Raw genomic sequence first — 23,064 nt, 5'->3', positions numbered from 1 at the left:
GGTGATGTCACATTGTTCGCATGCCTAGACACGAGACTCCCAAAGCAAGTGCTCTACTTGGAACTTGTCCACGGCAAACGAGCCAAAGGTGGGCAGAGGAAACGTTACAGGGACACCCTCAAAGCCTCCCTGATAAAGTGCGACATCCCCACTGACACCTGGGAGTCCCTGGCCAAAGACCGCCCTAAGTGGAGGAAGTGCATCCGGGAGGGTGCTGAGCACCTCGAGTATCGTCGCCGAGAGCACGCAGAAATCAAGCACAGGCAGCGGAAAGAGCGTGCGGCAAACCAGGCTCCCTGCCCACCCTTCCCCTCAACCACTGTCTGTCCCACCTGTGACAGAAACTGTGGTTCTCGTATTGGACTGTACAGCCACCTAAGAACTCATGCTAAGAGTGGAACAAGACTTCCTCGATTCTGAGGGACTGCCTATGATGATGATGATGATGTCAGATCGGCAATCAGGAGGGAAAGATTGCAGGTTGAAGCATGGGCTGGCAGGAGGCTTGGGATCGCGGGTCGGCACATCGCCGGAGCGAGGAGAGGCCGCAATCAGCAGAGGCTTGCTTCAGGAGTTGGGGACAGGACTCCGGCTCCTTCTGGCCCACAAGGAATGCGCTGAAAAGCATTTACTGTCTCCCACCTGCTGCTCCTGTCTCCATTTTGCTGCCGGGTTTCTCAAGCCCTGAGAAATTTAAATCAGGCTCCCAACTGCACTGTGGGAGCCTGATTTAAATATTATAATGAAGTATCCCGCCTCTCCACGACAGGATACAGGCACCTCACGCTCCCTGCTGCCACAAAAATAGCGGCAGGCGCGTGCGCGGCGGGTTGGGAGTCAGTTTGTACAAAAACAAGAAAGATGTAAAACAAAAAATGTTCTACAAAATAAAGGCATCTAATACTCAACTAAACAGAGTTAAGTACAAGGAACCCCTCAAGAAAACAAACGCTTATATCAGCTAACGTGATGATGATAAAAGAGGATTGTGGACAATTGTAGAAGTAATGGGAAAAGCTTTTTCAGTTACATGAGGAGGCAGAACTGTCAGACTATATTGGGCTACTGAAGGATGTTCATGGACAGGTTATGAAGGGCTCACTGTTATATATGTAAACCTGTAAATATCTTGTTTAACCACCAGAGGGCTCATCCCCTGGAGTCCCAAGGGATCCCACAATCCCTTGGGAGCACCTGTACATAAGGAGGCCTCACAGGCTGGAGACACACTCTGGAGACCTGTAATAAAGGGCTACAGTCACATTTTACTTTGAGCTCACAGTACCTGGTCAGACTCTTTATACAATACTTAACAACTGGCGACGAGATACAGATGACAAACCCCACCGCAACGATGCAGAGAACAGTGGGCATCCTGGAGAAATTTTCGGAGGGAGATGATTGGGAAACTTTCGTAAAGCGACTCGACCAATACTTCGTGGCCAACGAGCTGGAAGGAGAAGCGAACGCTGCCAAACGAAGGGCGATTCTCCTCACCGTTTGCGGGGCACCAACGTATGGCCTCATGAAAAATCTGCTTGCTCCAGCAAAACCCACAGAGAAGTCGGATGTGATTTGTGCATTCTGGTCCGGGAGCATCTAAACTCGAAGGAAAGTGTTCTGATGGCGAGGTACAGGTTCTACACATCCAAGAGGTTTGAAGGCCAGGAAGTGGCGAGCTACGTCACTGAACTAAGACGCCTTGCAGGACATTGCGAATTTGAAGGACATTTGGAGCACATGCTCAGGGACTTCTTTGTACTTGGCATTGGCCATGAAGTAATAATTTACAAACTTTTGACTGTAGAGACCCCAACCTAGAGTAAAGCCATAGCGATAGCCCAGGTGTCCATCGCCACCAGTGACAATACCAGACAAATTTCTCAGCACACGAGTGCTGCTACAAGTACTGTGAACAAAGTAATGTTGTTTTCGAATCGCAATGTACAGGGCAGGCCTCACATGCCTGCAGCTGCACATCCGCAGATGTCTCAGAGTCCACAATCAAGGGTGGTGAATGCAAGGCCATTAATGTCTTGTTGGCGCTGCGGAGGTGATCATCGTTTCCATTCATGCCGCTTCAAAGGTTACATTTGCAAGGGCTGTCCAACGTATGTGCAGGCGAGCTGCAAACCCTGCTAATCCTGCAAACCACCATGTTGCAGAGGAGGACAGAGCCATGGTGGATCACGACGAACCAGAACCTCAGACCGAGGAGGCAGAGGTACATGGGGTGCACACATTTACCACAAAGTGTCCCCCGATAATGCTGAAGGTTGAATTAAATGGACTCCCGGTGTCAATGGAGCTGGAAATGGGCGCGAACCAGTCCATTATGAGCAAAAAGACTTTCGATAAATTGTGGTGCAGCAAGGCCTCAAGGCCAGTCCTGACTCCCATTCGCACTAAATTGAGAATGTACACAAAGGAACTGATTCCCGTAATCGCCGTGCTACTGTAAAGGTCTCCTACAATGGAGCAGTGCACAAGTTACCACTCTGGGTGGTACCGGGCGATGGCCCCATGCTGCTCGGCAGGAGCTGGCTGGGGAAGATACGCTGGAACTGGGACGATGTGCGAGTACTCTTGTCCGTCGACGACACTTCATGTGCCCAGGTCCTAAACAAGTTTCCCTCGCTGTTCGAACAAGGTATCGGGAAGTTCCAAGGAGAAAAAGTGCTGATCCACCTAATTCCGGGGGCGCGACCCATCCATCACAAGGCGAGAGCGGTACCGTACATGATGAGAGAGATGGTGAAGGTCGAGCTGGACCAGCTGCAACGAGAGGGCATCATTTCGGCGATCGAATTCAACGAGTGGGCCAATCCGATTGTTCTAGTCTTCAAGGGATACGACACCATCAGAATCTGTGGTGATTACAAAGTAACTATCAATCGTTTCTCCTCGCAGGATCAATGCCCACTACCAAAGGCAGACGACCTATGTGCGATGCTGGCGGGAGGAAAAACTTTCACTAAGCTGGACTTGACCTCGACCTACATGATGCAGGCCTACATGATGGAAGGATCATCGAAGGGCCTCACCTGCATCAACACGCACAAAGGTCTCTTCATTTACAACAGATGCCCAGTTGGGATTCAATCAGCCGCGGCGATATTCCAGAGAAACATGGAAAGCTTACTGAAGTTGGTCCCGCGCACTGTGGTCTTCCAGGACGACATCTTGGTTACAGGTCGGGACACCATCGAGCATCTGCAGAACCTGGAGGAGGATCTTAGCTGGCTTAATCAGGTTAAAACGCTCAAAGTGCGTTTTCCTGGCACCTGAAGTGGAGTTCCTGGGGAGCAGAATCACGGCGGACGGCATCAGGCCCACCGATTCGAAGACGGAGGCAATTGAAGACGCACCGAGACCACAGAACGTGACGGAGCTGCGGTCATTTCTAGGACTCCTGAACTACTTTGGTAACTTCTTACCGGGTCTTAGCACACTGTTAGAACCACTGCACACTTTACTGCATAAGGGAGACAAATGGGTATGGGGTAAAAGCCAAGAAAATGCCTTTGTAAAAGCTAGAAAACTGTTATGCTCAAACAAATTGCTTGTGTTGTATGATCCATGTAAGCATTTGGTACTAGCATGTGATGCGTCGTCATACAGTGTCAGGTGTGTATTGCAACAAGCTAATGAATCTGGGAAATTGCATCCGGTTGCTTATGCATCCAGAAGTCTGCCTAAGGCTTCCACAATCCCTTGGGAGCACCTATACATAAGGAGGCCTCATAGGCTGGAGAGGCATTCTGGAGACCTGTAATAAAGGGCTACGGTCACACTTTACTTTGAGCTCACAGTATCTGGTCAGACTCTTTATTCAATACTTAACACACTGGATATGGCAGAAATATTAAATGAGTACTTTATATCGGTCTTCAATCTTGAAGATGATGCTCGCCTGTTAGATTTAATGTTGATGTTAATAATGAAACTAATAGTAACATAGACAACTATATTGAGGGGAATTTTAACCCCCAAGGATGGGTGGGTTGGGGGTAGGAGGGAAGGTAACCCCAAGCAGCCTCCCCCCATCCCTCTCTCTTACTGGGTCCGAGTAAATATCAGGGCCATTGTTTTAAGAACCTGCAACTAGATAGAGCAGCAGGGCGGGATGATATCCACCCGAGGATCCTCAGGGAAATGGGACATGGGCTGTGTGAGCCCCTTGCCCATATTTTAATAGTTCACTGCACTCTGGAGCAGTTCCTATAGACTGCAAAGAGGTTAATGTTGTCATCCTCTTGAAAAAAGACGACAAGGTGAACCTGGATAACTATAGACCTATTACTTTGACATCAGTAATAGGAAAGATGCTTGAGGGAATCATTCACGATGAAATATATGATTACTTGGATAGAGGGGGACATGTTTGGGACACCCAACATGGCTTTGAAAAAAGGTCATGTCTTACAAATTTGATTCTATTTTTTGAAGAAGTCACTAAGCTGGTGGATGAGGGAAGCCCAGTAGACATAGAGACATAGAAAATAGGTGCAGTAGCCAGCCATTCGGCCCTTCAAGCCTGCACCACCATTTAGTATGATCATGTCTGATCACACAACTTCAGTACCCCATTCCTGCTTTCTCTCCATACCTCTTGATCCCTTTAGCCATAAGGGCCACATCTAACTCCCTTTTGAATATATCTAACGAACTGGCCTCAACAACTTTCTGTGGTAGAGAATTCCACAGGTTCACAATTGTCTGAGTGAAGAAGTTTCTCCTCATCTCAGTCCTAAATGGCTTACCTTTTATTCTTAGACTGTGACCCCTGGTTCTGGACTTCCCCAACAAATGGAACATTCTTCCTGCATCTAACCTGTCCAGTCCCGTCAGAATTTTATATGTTTTTATGAGATCCCCTCTCATTCTTCTAAATTCCAGTGAATATAAGCCTAGTCGATCCAGTCTTTCTTCATATGTCAGTCCTGTCATCCCGGGAATCAGTCTGGTGAACCTTCACTGCATTCCCTCAACAGCAAGAATGTCCTTCCTCAGATTAGGAGACCAAAACTGAACACAATATTCAAGATGTGGCCTCACCAAGGCCCTGTACAACTGCAGTAAGACCTCCCTGCTCTTATACTCAAATCCTCTCGCTATGAAGGCCAACATGCCATTTGCCTTTTTCACCGCCTGCTGTACCTGCATGGCAACTTTCAATGACTGATGTACCATGACACCCAGGTCTCGTTGCACCTCCCCTTTTCCTAATCTGTCACCATTCAGATAATATTCTGCCTTCCTGTTTTTGCCACCAAAGTAGATAACCTTACATTTATCCACATTATACTGCATCTGCCAAGCATTTTCTCACTCACCTAACCTGTCCAAGTCGCCCTGCAGCCTTTTAGTGTCCTCACAGCTCTCACCGCCACCCAGTTTAGTGTCATCTGCAAACTTGGAGATATTACACTCAATTCCTTTGTCTAAATCATTAGTGCCCATTTAGACTTCCAAAAAGCTTTTGACAAGGTACCGCACAAGAGGCTTCTCTAGAAGATTGAAGCCTGTGGTATTAGTGGATTGCGAACTGGCTGGAAGGACGTAGACAGAAGGCAGTCATGGATGGATTTGGATCTGTCAGCAGTGGTGTCCAGATATCGGTGTTGGGACTGTTGCTCTTTACTAGTTTTATTAATGATCCAGATGTAGGTGCTGGGTGCACATCTGGGTGCAAATTTGCAGATGATACTAAGATCTGTGCAAGTGTTAGGACTAGACATTGCTTGACTGCTTCAGGCGGATCTTGGTGTGTTGGGAGATTGGGCTTGTGACTGGCAAATCATATAAACTTACAGCACAGAAAGAGGCCATTCGTCCTGTCCTGGCTCTTTGAAAGAGCAGTTGTGTTTGATCCCACATCCTTGCTTTCTCCCCGTAACCCTGCAAGTTCCTCACCAAGCACCCTTCCAACTCCTGTTTAAAATTATTTATGGGATCAGCTTCCACCACCTTTTCAGGGAGAGTGTTCCAGATCCCGACAGCTGAGTGAATTTTTTTTTCTCCTCTCCCCTCTAGATCTTTTGCCAATGATGTTGAATCCATGTCCTCCAGTTATTGACCCACTCACCAGAGGGAATAATTTTTCTCGACCGATTCTATCAACACCTCTCATCAGCTTGAAAACCTCTATAGGTCACCTCTTAACTTTCTCTGTTCCAAGGAGAACAGTCCTAACTTTCCAACCTCTCCTCATAACTGAAGTCTCTCATCCCTGGTAACACACCGGTAAACCTCCTCTGTCCCCTTTCTAAGGCCTTTACATAGAAACATAGAAATTTACAGCGCAGAAGGAGGCCATTTGGGCCAATCATGTCCGCACGGCCCTCGGGCAGCAGCCATGAAGGTTACATATATATCTATGAACAATTATTTACATCTTTCCAGAATTGCCCACAATACTTCAGCTGAGGCCCAAGATCCCTTTGCTTTTATATTCTATTCCTCCATTTATAAACCCAAGTAACCCATACGCTTTTTTAACCACCTTATCAACTCACCCTGCCACCTTTAAGGATTTGCCACCAAGGTCTCTCTGCTCATCTACATGTGCCATTTATAGTATACTTTCCATATTAGTCCTCACACTTCTCCACATTGAACTCCATCTGCACATTTCACCATCCTGTCTTTTTTTTTAAAAATTCATTAATTGGTTGTGGGTGTCGCCAGCAAAGCCAGCATTTATTGCCCGTCCCTATTTGCCCACGAGAAGGTGGTGGTGAGCCCTCTTCTTGAATAAGTGGCTTGATAGGTCACTTCAGAGGGCAGTCAAGAGTCACATATAGGCCATGAGTCACGTATAGGCCAGACCAGGTAAAGATGGCAGATTTCCTTTCCTAAAGGACATTAGTGAACCAGATGGGTTTTTACGACAATCGGTAGTTTCATGGTCACCATTACTGATTCCAGATTTATTTAATTGAATTTAAACTCCCCAGCTGCCGTGGTGGGATTTGAACTCATGTCTCCGGATCATTGGTCCAGGCCTCTGGATTACTAATCCAGTAACATAACCACTATGCTACCGTACCCATGAAGCCTATAACTATCCTCATCACTATCTACTGCTTTGCCAAGTATGTATCATCTGCAAACTATCATGCTGCTTCCTACACCCGAGTCCAAGTAGTTTATAAAAATTGAAAAAAATAATGAACCCAAAACTGATCCATGGGGAAGAGCACTGCAAATCAGCTCCCAGTCTGAAAAACATCCATCCACCACGACCCATTGCTTCCCGTCACTGATTCAAATATGTTTCATTTGGATAAATGCAATGCTATGCATGTGGGTAGGGCGAATGCTCAAAATACATACACCCTTCAGGGAAAAGGGTTAAATAAGGGGCAAAAAGAAACAGATCTGGGCATTTAGTCCACGATTCTCTAAAGGTTCACGAGCAATGCCATGAAGCAATAGCTGGAGCGAATAGGGTGTTGTGAATTTATATTGACTATAAGACAAAGCACACTATTTTGTTCTTGTACAAGACTGTGGTAACACCTCAGTTGGAATACTGTGTCCAGTTTTGGTCTCCTCACATGGTGGATGATAGAGGCTTTGGAAAGTGTGCAGAGGAGGGTAACTAGACAGTTTAATGCATCTTGCTAATCAAAATAGGCTAAAAGAGCTGGGAATCTACACTTTAGAGAAACGTAGACTTAAGAGGCGATCTGATCGAGGTTTATAATATGAAGGCAATAGATTGTTTTTACATACATAGGATATACAGCACATTCGGCCCAACCAGTCCATACCGGCGTTTATGCTCCACTTGAGCCTCCTCCTGTCTTTCCTCAGCATAACCCTCTATTCCCTTCTCCCTCATATGCTTGTCTAGCCTCCCCTTAAATGCATCGATACTATCCCCTTCAACCACTCCCTGTGGTAGCGAGTTCCACATTCTCACCACTCTCTGGGTAAAGACGTTCCTTCTGAATTCCTTATTGGATTTGTGGGTGATGATCTTATATTGATGGCCTCTAGATTTGCTCTTCCCCACAAGTGGAAACACTCTCTCTGTATCCACTCTATCAAAACCTTTCATAATTTTAAAGATGTCTATTAGGTCACCCTTCAGTCTTTTTTCCAAGAGAAAAGAGACCTAGCCTGTTCATCCTTTCCTGATATGTAACCCTCACATTTCTGGTATCATCCTTGTAAATCTTCTCTGCACCCTCTCCAGTGCATCTATATCCTGTTTATAATATGGCAACCAGAACTGTATGCAATACTCCAAGTGTGGTCTAACCAAGGTTTGATATAAGTTCAGCATAACTTCACTACTTTTCAACTCCATCCCTCTATAAATAAACCCTAGTGTTTGGTTATCTTTTTAAAAAATAGACCTCATTCACCTGCGTCGCTACTTTTAGCGATTTGTGTATTTGTACTCTGAAATCCCTTTGTTCTTCTACCCCATTTAGATTCTTATTTTCCAAGTAATATGTGGCCTCCTAATTTTTCTTACCGATATGCAATACCTCACATTTATCGGTGTTGAAATCGGTTTGCAAATTATATGCCCATTCTGCAAATTTATTAATGTGGTCTTGTAATTTGTTGCAGTCCTCCTCAGTATTTGCTATCTCCCCACCCTGCCGCCACATTTGGTGTCATCTTCAAATTTAGAAATTGTGTTTTTGATTTCAAAGTCTAAATCATTAATAAACAGCAGTGGTCCCAGCTCTGATCCTTGTGGGACCCCACTTTCCACCTTCTGCCACTCAAACATAGAAAACAGGAGCAGTAGTAGGCCATTCGGGCTCTCTAGCCTGCACCGCCATTCAATATGATCATGGCTGATCCTCTATCTCAACACCATATTCCCACTTTCTCCTCATACTCCTTGATGCCTTGTGTGTCTAGAAATATATCTATCTCATTCTTAAATATATACAGTGACTTGGCCCCCACAGCCTTCTGTGGTAGAGAATTCCACAGGTTCACCACCCTCAGTGAAATCATTTTTCCTCATCTCAGTCCTAAACGTCCTACTCCATATCCTGAGACTGTGACCCCTTGTTCTAGACTTCTCAGCCAGGGGAAACATCCTCCCCGCATCCAGTCTGTCCAACCCCGTCAGAATTTTATACGTTTCAATGAGATCCCCTCTCATTCTTCTAAATAGCTATCCTTTACTCCTACTCTCTGCTTTCTGTCTTGGAGCCAACTAGCTTTCCATTCTGCTACTTGTCCCCTGACTCTGCATTCTCAGGCTAATGAATAAGGTCAATCATGTTGTAGCTGATCGAAAGCCTTTTGGAAATCTAGGTAAATTACATCTACTGCATTATCCTGGTCTACTCTCTCTGTTACCTCTTCAAAATATTCAATGAGGTTGGTCAAGCACAACTTTCCCGTTTGAAATCCATGCAGGCTATTTATTATATTTTTGGTTCCTAGATGTTCTTCTATTTTCTCCTTTAGTAGGGATTCCATTATTTTTCCTACCACATCATCATAAACAGTGCCTCGGAATCGAGGAAGACTTGCTTCCACTCTTAAAATGAGTCCTTAGGTGGCTTAACAGTCCAATACGAGAGCCACAGTCCCTGTTACATGTGGGACAGATAATCATTGAGGGTAAGGACAGATTTGCCGCTCTTTCCGCTGCCTGCGCTTGCTTTCTGCATGCTCTCGGTCTAGATTGTATTAGAGTGGACAGTTTATTCCAATTAAATAGGTTAGGGAGGACCATGGGTCACCATTTTACGTTGTACAAGGCTAGATCGAGGTTAGATGCCAGGAGGTGGTTCTTTTCCCAGAGAATAGTGGACCCATGGAAGAGCCTTCAAGCGAGAGCTGGACCCGTTTGTGGCTGGGGCGGAGATCACCTCTTACAGAAGGTGGGCATTGCAAGGAATTATCAGGGCCGGAGTGATTGCCTGGACTAGTTTCGATTGCCAAGGGCGAGGGCAGGAGAAAATGTCCCAGATTTTGTCCCCAAACTTGATCTAGGTTTTTATCTTTTTTCTGTCGTTCCCAGGAAATCACATGGTTTTTGGGTAGGGTGGCGAGCGCATATTGTGATACGGTAACCCAATTGCATGGAGCAAGCTGGATGGACCGGAAGGTAGTTTCCTGTCCGTCATTGTTCACATTTTTAATGTTTAACCTCCCCAGTCTGACCCTCCCCCTGCCCATCATGGGGGGATTAATATCGACCCCCAAATGTAGCACCTGCACTATTGCTCTGGTTGAGATCGTCTAATACAACATTGGAACCTTCGCATCTGCATTGTGATGGTTTGCTACCTCACTGGATGGTGACTTTACTCACACTAGACCATCAAGGGAACTAGGCTTCAATTAGTCCCACCAAACACTTACCAATAAGTCCAACATCAACTGCTCTGTCATAGTAGTAGGAGAATGCATAAAACGACACGTTCACCACTTCTTCAGGCTTATGCACTTTTTTGTAGAGTATTTTTTCTATCCTTGCATAACAGGAATCATAGAGGCGTTCTCCTGGAACACAAACCGAGAGAAAAACGAGCTCAGCTGTTTACCAGCTTCAGGTTTCTACTTAAAACTAAGAGTGCACGAATACTGCCAGTTATGTAGTTTAATCATCGTGTGGCAAAAATTAATGGTCAAACATTTCAATTTAGTCACAAAATTAATTGAAGGCAGCTGGAGCAAGAGAAGAGAATAAATCACATTCACTTTCCTGAGGAATAATTTGACTGGAGAATACATTCCAAATTGTAAGAGGATGAAGGGAAAATAAAAGGTTAAATTCTGATTAGCAACACTTTATTGCTTGCTCTATTTAGCTAGTCCAATTCACAACATTTTATTGCAACCAGTTTGTGAAAAAGACTTTCAGTTATTATTAAACACACACCAAGTCTGGGAGCTCCAGCAGAAGCCTGCGATTGGTGTTCGATGGCTGTGCAACAGTCAAGTACACTTGCTTTACTGGGTGAGCATAATTAATCCTAACACCACTGCACGATGAAATGCTATGCAGCACCAACCTTGTGGGCAGAGGAAAACACTATCAGCACTACTTCACGCTGCTTCTGTGCTACACAAGAACATAATAGGAGCAGGAGTAGGCCATTCGGCCCCTCATGCCTGCTCCGTCATTCAATATCATGGCAGATCTTATTGTACCTTATCGAAAGCCTTTTGGAAATCTAGATAAATTACATCTACTGCATTACCCTGGTCTACTCTCTCTGTTACCTCTTCAAAGAATTCATTGAAGTTGGTCAAGCAAGACTTTCCCCTTTGAAATCCACGCTAACTATTTATTATATTTTTGGTTTCTAGATGTTCTTCTATTTTCTCCTTTAGTAGGGATTCAATTATTTTTCCTACCACATCATCATAGGCAGTCCCTCGGAATCAAGGAAGACTTGCTTCCACTCTTAAAATGAGTTCTTAGGTGGCTGAACAGTCCAATACGAGAGCCGCAGTCCCTGTCACAGGTGGGACAGATAATCGGTGAGGGAAAGGGAGGGTGGGACAGATTTGCCGCACGCTCTTTCTGCTGCCTGCGCTTGATTTCTGCATGATCTCGGTCTAGATTGTATTAGAGTGGACAGTTAGTTCCAATTAAATAGGTTAGGGAAGACCAGGAGTCACCATTTTAAGTTGTACAAGGCGAGATCGAGGTTAGATGTCATGAGGGGGTTCTTTGCCCGCTCCCCATAACCCTTTACTCCCTTATCGCTCAAAAATCTGTCCATCTCCATCTTAAATATATTCAATGACACAACCTCCACAGCTCTCTGGGACAGAGAATTCCACAGATTCACAACCCTCAGAAGAAATTTCTCCACATCTCGGTTTTAAATGGGCAGCCCCTTATTCTGAGACTTCGTCCCCAAGTTTTAGTTTCCCCTATGAGTGGAAATATCCTCTCTGCATCCACCTTGTCGAGCTCCCTCTATCTTATGCTCCTACGAATCCATCACAAGCATAGAATGGTTACAGCACAGGATGCGGCCATTCGGCCCGTCGAGCCAGTGCCAGCTCTCTGCAAGAGCACTTCAGCCGGTCCCACTCCCCTGCCCCTTCCCCTATCCTTGCAATTTTTTTTCTTCATTTACTTGTCCAATTCCCTTTTGAAAGCCATGATTGAGTCTGCCTTCACCACCTTTTCAGGCCGTGCATTCCAGATCCTAACCACTCACTGCATAAAAAAACTTTTCCTCAAGTCGTCTTTGGTTCTTCTGTCAATCACCTTAAATCTGTGTCCTCTGGTTCTCGACCCTTCCCCCAATGGGAACAGTTTCTCTCTGTCTACTCTGTCCAGACCCCTCATGATTTTGAACACCTCTATCAAATCTCACAACCTTCTCTGCTGTAAGGAGAACAACCCCAGCTTCTCCAGTCTATCTATGTAACTGAAGTCCCTCATCCCTGGAACCATTCTTGTAAATCTTTTCTGCACCCTCTCTAAGGCCTTCACATCCTTCCTAAAGTACGGTGCCCAGAGTTGGACACAGTACTCCAGCTGAGGCCGAACCAGTGTTTTATACAGGTTCAGCATATCTTCCTTGCTTTTGTACTCTATGCCTCTATTTATGAAGCCCAGGATCCCTTATGCTTTTTTAGCCGCTTTCTCAACCTGCCCTGCCACCTTCAACGATTTGTGCACATATACCCCAGGTCTCTCTGTTCCTGCACCCGCTTTAGAATTGTACCCTTCAGTTTATATTGCTTCTCCTCGTTCTTCCTACCAAAATGTATCACTTTACACTTTTCTGCGTTAAATTTCATATGCCACATGTCCGCCCATTCCACCAGTCTGTCTGTGTCCTCCTGAAGTCTATCACTATCCTGCTCACTGTTCACTATACTTCCAAGTTTTGTGTCATTTGCAAGTTTTGAAGTTATGCCCTGTATACCCACATCCAAGACATTAATATATATCAAGACAAGCAGTGGTCCCAGTACCGACCCCTGGGGAACACCACTGTACACCTTACTACCAACGTAACAATTATGGGCATAATTTGTTGGCCCATGCTGACCCTCCCTCATACCTGGGGGGAGGGCTGCAAATGTGGGATACAGAAACAGATAAGCACGTAACAGAAACAAAATTCAACGCCAGCTGGGAATGCATAACTTTGTTACATGGGGAATCAGTCAGAGTGAGGCACATTAAATAGGAACAGGAGGAGGCCATTCAGTTCCCCGAGCCTGTTCAGCCATTCAATTAGATCATGGCTGATCTGTATCTTAACTCCATTACCCGCCTTGGTTTGGGGTATGGGGAAAGAAGGGAGGGAGACTAATTGTGTCGCTCTTTCAATGGGCCAAATGGCCTCCTTTCTGTGCTGTAAGACTCTAACAGTTCTCTATTTGTTGGAGTATTTTACCACTGTGTCTGGAGGTTGGTAAGTTAGAAGTGAATGCATTTAAAAAGGTTCTGTACCTGCTTTCTGTCCTTTAATGCTGTAAACAACTTCCGCGTGCTCCCATTCCGCTTTGTAGTCTGGTGATAAGCAGGAACTTACTAGCTCCTGTCCTTTCGCAACTGCAAGTGAGTGAACAATACAAGGAAAGCATAATTACAAAATTACAACTGAACTGACATTTTCATCACAGACCATTTCAGAATTAAAATCGTTGCTAAATCTTCCTGGAACACAGAATGAATCTATCTTATTCCTTTAATTTCTCCAGACTTAAAAAGAAATTCAATCTGTCCATTAAAAGGAGAGAGGAGTCAGGATGGTTACGGCAAAGATCCAGCACTTTGCACTCCCCTGCACAACACTATTTCAATTCCCTTGCAACCTTAATGTAGGCAAGTAAGATACCTCAGTGTGCGCAGATGTTTTCTGCCCCATGCAATACTGCCTTTTGCCAGTTTTAAAAGAATTTCACTTCCATTAGCTGCTCAAAGATTTGGGCTAAAGTGAAAAAATTAACAGGGAACAGGTAACCTGAATATGAGGAGAGACTGGATCAACTGGGCTTGTATCCACTGGAGTTTAGAAGAATGAGGGGATCTCATAGAAACATATAAAATTCTGACGGGACTGGGCAGGTTAGATGCAGGAAGAATGTTCCCGATGTTGAGGAAGTCCAGAACCAGGGGACACAGTCTAAGGATAAGAGGTAAGCCATTTAGGACTGAGATGAGGAGAAACTTCTTCACTCAGAGAGTTGTTAACCTGTGGAATTCTCTACCGCAGAAAGTTGTTGAGGCCAGTTCATTGGATATATTCAAAAGGGAGTTGGATATGGCCCTTACAGCTAAAGGGATCAAGGGGTATGGAGACAAAGCAGGAAAGGGGTACTGAGGTGAATGATCAGCCGTGACCTTATTGAATGGTGGTGCAGGCTCGAAGGGCCAAATGGCCTACTGCTGCACCTAATTTCTATGTTTCTAGAATGCAAACCTCGTTTCATTATATGCAGAATGACCTACAACAGTACAGTGTTACCAATCTTTCCTGTGTCATCTCCTGTGCATGAACCCACCATACCTTTTTCCTATTCTAATCTTTTCCAGTTCTGATGAAGGGCCATCGACCTGAAACGTTAACTGTTTATCTCTCCACAGATGCTGCCGGACCTGATGAGTATATCCAGCATTTTCTTTTTTAATTACCCATGCTAGTGTTGCCTCTGGTTCATGTCACCTCAGATACAAACAATACAATCTATTTCCATTCTGAGTAACAGCTACTTTATAATAAACAGCCCCTACCCATTGAAGAGGTTCTGCAAGTTGATCCTGATTGTTGCCAAATTGCACATTTACACCGTCGGGCTGATATAGCATTAACAGAACTGTGCATGTAGAGAGTTTATGCACAGATCACAAATGTGATTTAGATGCAACTTTAAAAAAAATCTCGGGATGTGGTCGTCGATGGAAAGACCGGCATTTATTGCCCATCTAGTTACCCGAGAAGGTGGTGTTGGGCCGCCTTGAAATGCTGCAGTCCGTGTGGTGAAGGTACTCCCAGACACTGTTAGATGAGGAATTCAGGATTTTGACCCAGCGATGATGAAGGAATGGCGATACATGTCCTAGTCGGGATGCTGTATGACTTGGAGGTGGTGGGGTTCCCTTGCGCCAGTGTAAATGCACTAACTTTACGCATGTATCCCAGGCCCTTCCATAATGTCAGAATTAAGAGAAGGGAAGGAAGAGAGGACTACACCAGATTGATGGAAAGTGCTGCTGGGAGGAGAGGCAGAGTTACTTCATTTTTCAGCTTCCAGCACTCCCACTAAAGGAATGTTTTGATGCCTCTGACCATACCGCTCCCAATTACATTACAGAATATAACTTAAGTAGTCTCACTCGATGCCAGGACACAGGGTATGCACCTCGAAGTAGAAGAAATGATGACCAATTATGCTAACGTACGTGGTTTGCCTTCCGTTCCTCCTAAAATTGCCAGTCTCGCCGACATCAAACCCAGCCCCAGGTAACTGAAAATTGAAAGCAACATTAGTGAAATGTAGAACACTGAACTGGTAACAAAATAAAAATCGGTTATTCTTACATTAATAGCTGGCTGTCATGAATTATAAGACAAGTACATAATCATGGAGTTTGGGTGAATCCTATACATCTAAACAGGCGTCAATCATATATAGTTAGACGGTGCTCTGTTGTCAGTCCAAAAAAACAAAGGTGCATTTGTATTATTTTGAAAATAAACGATTTAAAAATAAGTGAGAGTAGGAAAATTAGCAGTTTAGAAAATGTCTAATGATTACTATCAAGATTATAAAATCACAGGAGAAAAGTAAAGCCAAAATTAAAGAAAGCATAAAATCAAAGTTTTACAGCAGAGGAGACCACCATTCGGTCCATCACACTTGTGCTGGCTCACTGGAACAGCTATCCACTTTGCCCCATTCCCGCGCGCACGTCTCTGCGTCTGCCCGGCCCGGAAATCGACGTGGTCCCGGCCTGCAAGACCATCAGCAGGCTGGAGCCATTGGAGGGAGCAGCGTGCAGCGGCATACCACTGCAGGTAGCAGCGCGTGCTGCTGCAGGAGGGCGACGGCTACGAACCAAGGTTGCTGATTGCAGTGCGGGAAAGCACCTCAGGAGGGGCGAAGGAGCGGCACGAGTCTGTAGAGGGAAGTGACCGGGGCCCAGGAGAGGAGGGGGCCCAGGGGTAGCACGGGCCGGCCCACACTGCGATATGTGTGCGCACTCGGTCTGTGCAGCAGAGCTGGTCTCCAGACGTCTTGGGTAATCCTTGCCACTGAACCAAGACCTAGCTCTGTCAAGCCCGTGTGGTGGCTGGTGTGCAACGACCACCCCACGTTAAAAAAATCCACACTTCAGGATGTAGTTCGGGATCTGGAAAATTAGGTCCATTGAAACACCTGTGAAACATCCCTTTTTGGCATGGAAGCAAGTCATCCTCGCTTCGAGGGACCACTTATGATATGATTCCACCGCCCTTTCAAATATTCATTTACTTCCCATTTAAAATCTATTATGGATTTGATGTACACCAAACATGTTTCCCGGTGAAAATTAATTAGTATTTGAATCTACAATGGACTTAAAGAAATGTATGTTTCTTTTCACCCAATAGCTGAGAGACAAACTCTGCCTCGGTCTGTGATCAACAAGCGTGGGGGTCCTGGAACCCACCTTTCCTCCCCTCCTTCTCCCCAGATGCTGCCCAACTTTCTTTGTAGGATGATCCAGATAGCTGGGACAGATGCCCACCCTATCTTTCAGAACATAGATCCAGACATTGTCGCTGGTTTCCCGATATGTTGCTATGCCTTTTCAAACCTTGCTATACTTGTCTAAATATGTTGTATGCTACAGTACTATACAGTACAGTTTAATTTTTTTCCCTTGTGAATTTTGAGTCTTTGTTTTGACTGAAGCTTTTATTATCATTTAGGAAAAAAAGTGTTAAGGTATTTAGGAATTCTTAAAAAAAATATGGATTGAAACTTTTGTATGAAAAAAGTATGGTTAGCATACTGATAAAGTAGTTAACTCAATAGAGAAAGGAACATAGTCAGGATTTTCTGAAATAGATTTAAACAAAACTGCTTGTGACTATTATAGTAATTCTGCATTTTCAATACTTCTTGTTTGGAACCAGAATTTTAATTAGCATATTGACTGAGCCATCCACTTGATCGGCAGCCCATCTGCCACTTTAAACATTCACTACCTCTAGTACCAGTGCACCGTGGCTGCAGTATGTACCGTCTACAAGATGCACTGCAGCAACTCGCCAAGGCTAGAAGGACAGCACGTCCCAAAACCACAACCTATACCACCTAGGACAAGGGCAGCAGGTGCATGGGAACACCATCACCTCCAAGATCCCCTCCAAGTCGTATATTGCCATTCCTTCATCATCACTGGGTCAAAATCCTGGAACTAATTACCCAACAGCATTGTGGGAGCACCTTCACCTCACAGAGCATAAGAATTAGGCGCAGGAGTAGGCCTTATGCCCCTCGAGCCTGCTCCGCCATTCAATAAGATCATGGCTGATCTTCAACCACAACTCCACTTTCCCGCCCGAACTCCATATCCCTCGATTCCCCCACAGTCCAAAAATCTATCTATCTCCGCCTTGAACATTACTCATCAACTGAGCATCCACAGCCCTTAGAGGTAGAGAATTCCAAAGATTCACATCCTTCTGAGTGAAAAAATTCCTCCTCATCTCAGTCTTAAATGGCTGCCCCCTTATCCTGAGACTATGCCCCCTAGTTCTCAGCTCTCCAGCCAGGGGAAACAAATCTCTTAGCATCTATCTTGTCAATCCCCCTCAGAATATGATCGGTTTCAAGGAGATCATCTCTCAATCTACTCAATCTCCCCTCATAGGACAACCTCTTGTCCCAGGAATCAATCTAGTGAACCGACTTGCACCACCTCGTTCGTGGTCGGCGAGAGGCGGGAGATCACTGAGGCAGGCCTATAAAGGCCCAACGCAGCGACAGTTCGGGGAGTTCGTGGTCGGCGAGAGGCGGGCGATCGCTGAGGCAGGCCTATAAAGGCCCAACGCAGCGACAGTTCGGGGAGTTCGTGGTCGGCGAGAGGCGGGCGATCGCTGAGGCAGGCCTATAAAGGCGAGCTGGTGCAGCTGCAGCAGGGAGGCAACAAAGAAGTAGAAAGAAATCGAAAGGTGACGTCACAGCCAAGGGGGTAAGTCATTCGTAAGTAGCTTTTCTTTCTCTTTTCTTTATCAGTAAGTAACCCTTTAACATTGTTGTTGCCCAATTAGGTTAATCTAAGGGTTAAGTCATGGCAGGACAGCTCGGACACGTGTTATGCTCCTACTGTACTATGTGGGAACTCAGGGACGCTTCCGGTGTCCCTGACGACGACATGTGCGGGAAGTGTATCCGCCTGCAGATCCTGACGGACCGCATTGCGGCACTGGATCTGCGGGTGGATTCACTCTGGAGCATCCATGATTCTGAGAATGACGTGAATAGCACGTTTAGTGAGTTGGTCTTACCGCAGGTAAAGGGTACACAGCCAGCTAGTGAATGGAAGACCAACAGGAAGAGCAGTGCAAGGAAGGTAGTGCAGGGGTCCCCTGCGGTCATCCCCCTGCAAAACAGATTCACTGCTTTGAGTACTGTTGAGGGGGATGACTCATCAGGGGAGAGCAGCAGCAGCCAAGTTCAAGGCACCGTGGCTGGCTCTGGTGCACAGGAGGGCAGGAAAAAGAGCGGGACAGCGATAGTGATAGGGGATTCAATTGTAAGGGGAATAGATAGTCGTTTCTGCGGCCGCAACTGAGACTCCAGGATGGTATGTTGCCTCCCTGGTGCAAGGGTCAAGGATGTCAGAGCGGGTGCAGGACATTCTAAAAAGGGAGGGTGAACAGCCAGTTGTCGTGGTGCATATTGGTACCAACGATATAGGTAAAAAACGGGATGAGGTTCTACGAGACAAATTTAGGAAGCTAGGAGTTAAATTAAAAAGTAGGACCTCAAAAGTAATAATCTCAGGATTGCTACCTGTGCCACGTGCTAGTCAGAGTAGGAATCGCAGGATAGCTCAGATGAATACGTGGCTTGAGCAGTGGTGCAGAAGGGAGGGATTCAAATTCCTGGGGCATTGGAACTGGTTCTGGGGGAGGTGGGACAGTAAAAACCGGACGGTCTGCACCTGGGCAGGGCCGGAACCAATGTCCTCGGGGGAGTGTTTGCTAGTGCTGTTGGGGAGGAGTTAAACTAATATGGCAGGGGGATGGGAACCTATGCAGGGAGACAGGGAAATAAAATGGAGTCAGAAGCAAAAGATAGAAAGGAGAATAGTAAAAGTGGAGGGCAGAGAAACCAAAGGCAAATATCAAAAAAGGATCACATTACAGCAAAATTCTAAAGGGGCAAAGTGAGTTAAAAAGACAAGCCTGAAGGCTCTGTGCCTCAATGAGAGGAGTTTTCGGAATAAGGTGGATGAATTAACTGCGCAGATAGCAGTTAACAGATACGATGTGATTGGCATCACGGAGACATGGCTCCAGGGTGACCAAGGCTGGGAACTCAACATCCAAGGGTATTCAGCATTTAGGAAGGATAGACAGAAAGGAAAAGGAGGCGGTGCGGCGTTGCTGGTTAAAGAGGAAATTAATGCAATTGTAAGGAAGAACATTAGCTTGGATGATGTGGAATCGGTATGGGTGGAGCTACGGAATACCAAAGGGCAGAAAATGCTAGTGGGAGTTGGGTACAGGCCACCAAATAGTAGTAGTGAGGTTGGGGACAGCATCAAACAAGGGATGTGTGCAATAAAGGTACAGCAGTTATCATGGGCGACTTTAATCGACATATTGATTGGACTAACCTACTAACCTACTAACAATGCGGTGGAGGAGGATTTCCTGGAGGGTATTAGGGATGGTTTTCTAGACCAATATGTTGAGGTACCAACCAAAGAGCTGGCCATCCTAGACTGGGTGATGTGCAACGAGAAGGGACTAATTAGCAATCTTGTTGTGCGAGGCCCCTTGGGGAAGAGTGACCATAATATGGTAAATTCTTTATTAAGATGGAGAGTGACACAGTTAATTCAGAGAGAAGGGTCCTGAACTTAAGGAAAGGTAACTTCGACGGTATGGATGTGAAGTGGCTAGAATAGACTGGCAAAGGATACTTAAAGGGTTGACGGTGGATAAGCAATGGCAAACATTTAAAGGTCACATGGATGAACATCAGCAATTGTACATCCCTGTCTGGAGTAAAAATAAAACCGGGAAGATGGTTCAACCATGGCTAACAAGGGAAATTAAGGATAGTGTTAAAGCCAAGGAAGAGGCATATAAATTGGCTGGAAAAAGCAACAAACCTGAGGACTGGGAGAAATTTAGAATTCAGCAGAGGAGGACTAAGGGTTTAATTAAGAGGGGGAAAATAGAGTATGAGAGGAAGCTTGCAGGGAACATAAAAACTGACTGCAAAAGCTTCTACAAATATGTGAAGAGAAAAAGATTAGTGAAGACAAATGTAGGTCCCTTGCAGTCGGATTCAGGTGAATTTATAATGGAGAACAAAGAAATTGCAGACCAATTGAACAAATACTTCGGTTCTGTCTTCACAAAGGAAGACAAATTATCTTCCGAACGTACTAGGGGACAGTGGGTCTAGTGAGAAGGAGGAACTGAACAATATCCTTATTAGGCGGGAAATTGTGTTAGGGAAATTGATGGGATTGAAGGCCGATAAATCCCCGGGGCCCGATAGTCTGCATCCCAGTGCACTTAAGGAAGTGGCCCTAGAAATAGTGGATGCATTGGTGATCATTTTCCAACAGTCTATCGAATCTGGATCAGTTCCTACGGACTGGAGGGTAGCTAATGTAACACCACTTTTTTTTAAAAAAGGAGGGAGAGAGAAAACGGGTAATTATGGACCGGTTAGCCTGACATTAATAGTGGGGAAAATGTTGGAATCAATCATTAAGGATGAAATAGCAGCACATTTGGAAAGCAGTGACAGGATCGGACCAAGTCAGCATGGAGTTATGAAAGGGAAATCATGCTCGACGAATCTTCTGGAATTTTGTGAGGATGTAACTAGTAGTGTGGACAAGGGACAACCAGTGGATATGGTGTATTTGGACTTTCAAAAGGCTTTTGACAAGGTCCCGCACAAGAGATTGGTATGCAAAATCAAAGCGCATGGTACTGGGGGTAATGTACTGACGTGGATAGAGAACTGGTTGGCAGACAGGAAGCAGAGAGTCGGGATAAACGGGTCCTTTTCAGAATGGCAGGCAGTGACTAGTGGAGTGCCGCAGGGCTCAGTGCTGGGACCCCAGCTATTTACAATATACATTAATGATTTAGATGAAGGAATTGAGTGTAATATCTCCAAGTTTGCTGATGACACTAAACTGGGTGGCGGTGTGAGCTGTGAGGAGGACGCTAAGAGGCAGCAGGGTGACTTGGACAGGTTAGATGAGTGGGCAAATGCATGGCAGATGCAGTATAATGTGGATAAATGTGAGTTTATACATTTTGGGGGCAAAAACACAAAGGCAGATTATTATCTGAATGGCAGATTAGGAAAAGGGGAGGTGCAACGAGACCTGGATGTCATGGTTCATCAGTCACTGAAAGTGGGCATGCAGGTACAGCAGACGGTGAAGAAGGCAAATGGTATGTTGGCCTTCATAGCTAGGGGATTTGAGTATAGGAGCAGGGAGGTCTTACTGCAGTTGTACAGGGCCTTAGTGAGGCCTCACCTGGAATATTGTGTTCAGTTTTGGTCTCCTAATCTGAGGAAGGACGTTCTTGCTATTTGAGGGAGTGCAGCGAAGGTTCACCAGACTGATTCCAGGGATGGCTGGACTGTCATATGAGGAGAGACTGGATCAACTGGGCCTTTATTCACTGGAGTTTAGAAGGATGAGAGGGGATCTCATCGAAACGTATAAGATTCTGACGGGACTGGACAGGTTAGATGCGGGAAGAATGTTCCCTATGTTGGGGAAGTCCAGAACCAGGGGACACAGTCTTAGGATAAGGGGCAGGCCATTTAGGACTGAGATGAGGAGAAACTTCTTCACTGAATTGTTAACCTGTGGAATTCCTTGCCGCAGAGAGTTGTTGATGCCAGTTCATCGGATATATTCAAGAGGGAGTTAGATATGGCCCTTACGGCTAAGAGGATCAAGGGGTATGGAGAGAAAGCAGGAAAGGGGTACTGAGGGAATGATCAGCCATGATATTATTGAATGGCGGTGCAGGCTCGAAGGGCTAAATGGCCTACTCCTGCACCTATTTTCTATGTTTCTATGTTTCACCTCCAAGGCAAGTATATCTTTCCTTAGATAGAGACCAAAATGGTGCACAGTACTCCAGATGTGGTCTCACCAAGGCCCTGTACATTTGTAGCATGGCTTCTTTACTCTTGTACTCCAACCCTCTTGCAATAAAGGTCAACATGCCATTTGCCTTGCTAATGTCTTGCTGTACCTGCATGTAACTCTGTTTCCTGTATGAGTACACCTAAATCTCTTTGAATAACATTTATTCTCACCATTTAAAAGTATTGTTTTTCTATTTATCCTACCAATGTGAATAACCTCACACTTCCCTACATTATATTCCATCTGACACCTTGTTGCCCACTCACCGAGCCTATCTGTATCCTTTTGCATGCTCTTTGCATTCTCCTCACATTTTACATTCCCACCTAGCTTTGTATCATCAGCAAACTTTGATATATTACACTCGGTCCCTTCATCTAAGTAATTAATATAGATTGTAAATAGTTGAGACCCCAGCACTGATCCTTGGGGCACCCCACTAGTTACAGCCTGCCAACCTGAAAATGACCCGTTTATTCTTACTCTCTGTCTGTTAACCATGCACATTTGAACATCGGAAAGAGTCCTGTCGGCGATTCTCTGACCAGTCAGCTTACTTGTTTCAACATCAGAACCAGTTTGTCAACAACTTTTTACTTCCCTACTTTCGGTTTTCTATCCTTGCTAATATATTACCTTCAACTCCATGTGCCCTCATCTTGGGTAGCAACCGTTTATATAGCATCTTACCTCACACGGACTGCAGTGGTTCAAGAAGGCCCACTATCACC

The 23,064-nt window shown here is 45.3% G+C and overlaps 1 protein-coding gene across 6 annotated transcripts in view; it reads right to left on the bottom strand.

The window, feature by feature from the left end:
- entpd6 (ectonucleoside triphosphate diphosphohydrolase 6) overlaps positions 1-23,064 on the bottom strand; it is a 91,349-nt gene that overhangs the window by 9,636 nt on the left and 58,649 nt on the right. For all 6 annotated transcript variants that reach the window (XM_070890043.1, XM_070890040.1, XM_070890042.1 and 3 more), the window contains 3 exons: positions 15,374-15,438; positions 13,421-13,522; positions 10,354-10,494 (listed from right to left, as the gene is read on the bottom strand). In XM_070890043.1, the coding sequence (XP_070746144.1) occupies positions 10,354-10,494; positions 13,421-13,522; positions 15,374-15,438 (308 nt within the window). The remainder of the gene's footprint in view (positions 1-10,353; positions 10,495-13,420; positions 13,523-15,373; positions 15,439-23,064) is intronic.

Source organism: Pristiophorus japonicus, chromosome 9, assembly GCF_044704955.1.
Source record: "Pristiophorus japonicus isolate sPriJap1 chromosome 9, sPriJap1.hap1, whole genome shotgun sequence".
NCBI classification, from domain to species: domain Eukaryota; kingdom Metazoa; phylum Chordata; class Chondrichthyes; family Pristiophoridae; genus Pristiophorus; species Pristiophorus japonicus.
This window is presented reverse-complemented; position numbering and strand designations above follow the sequence as displayed.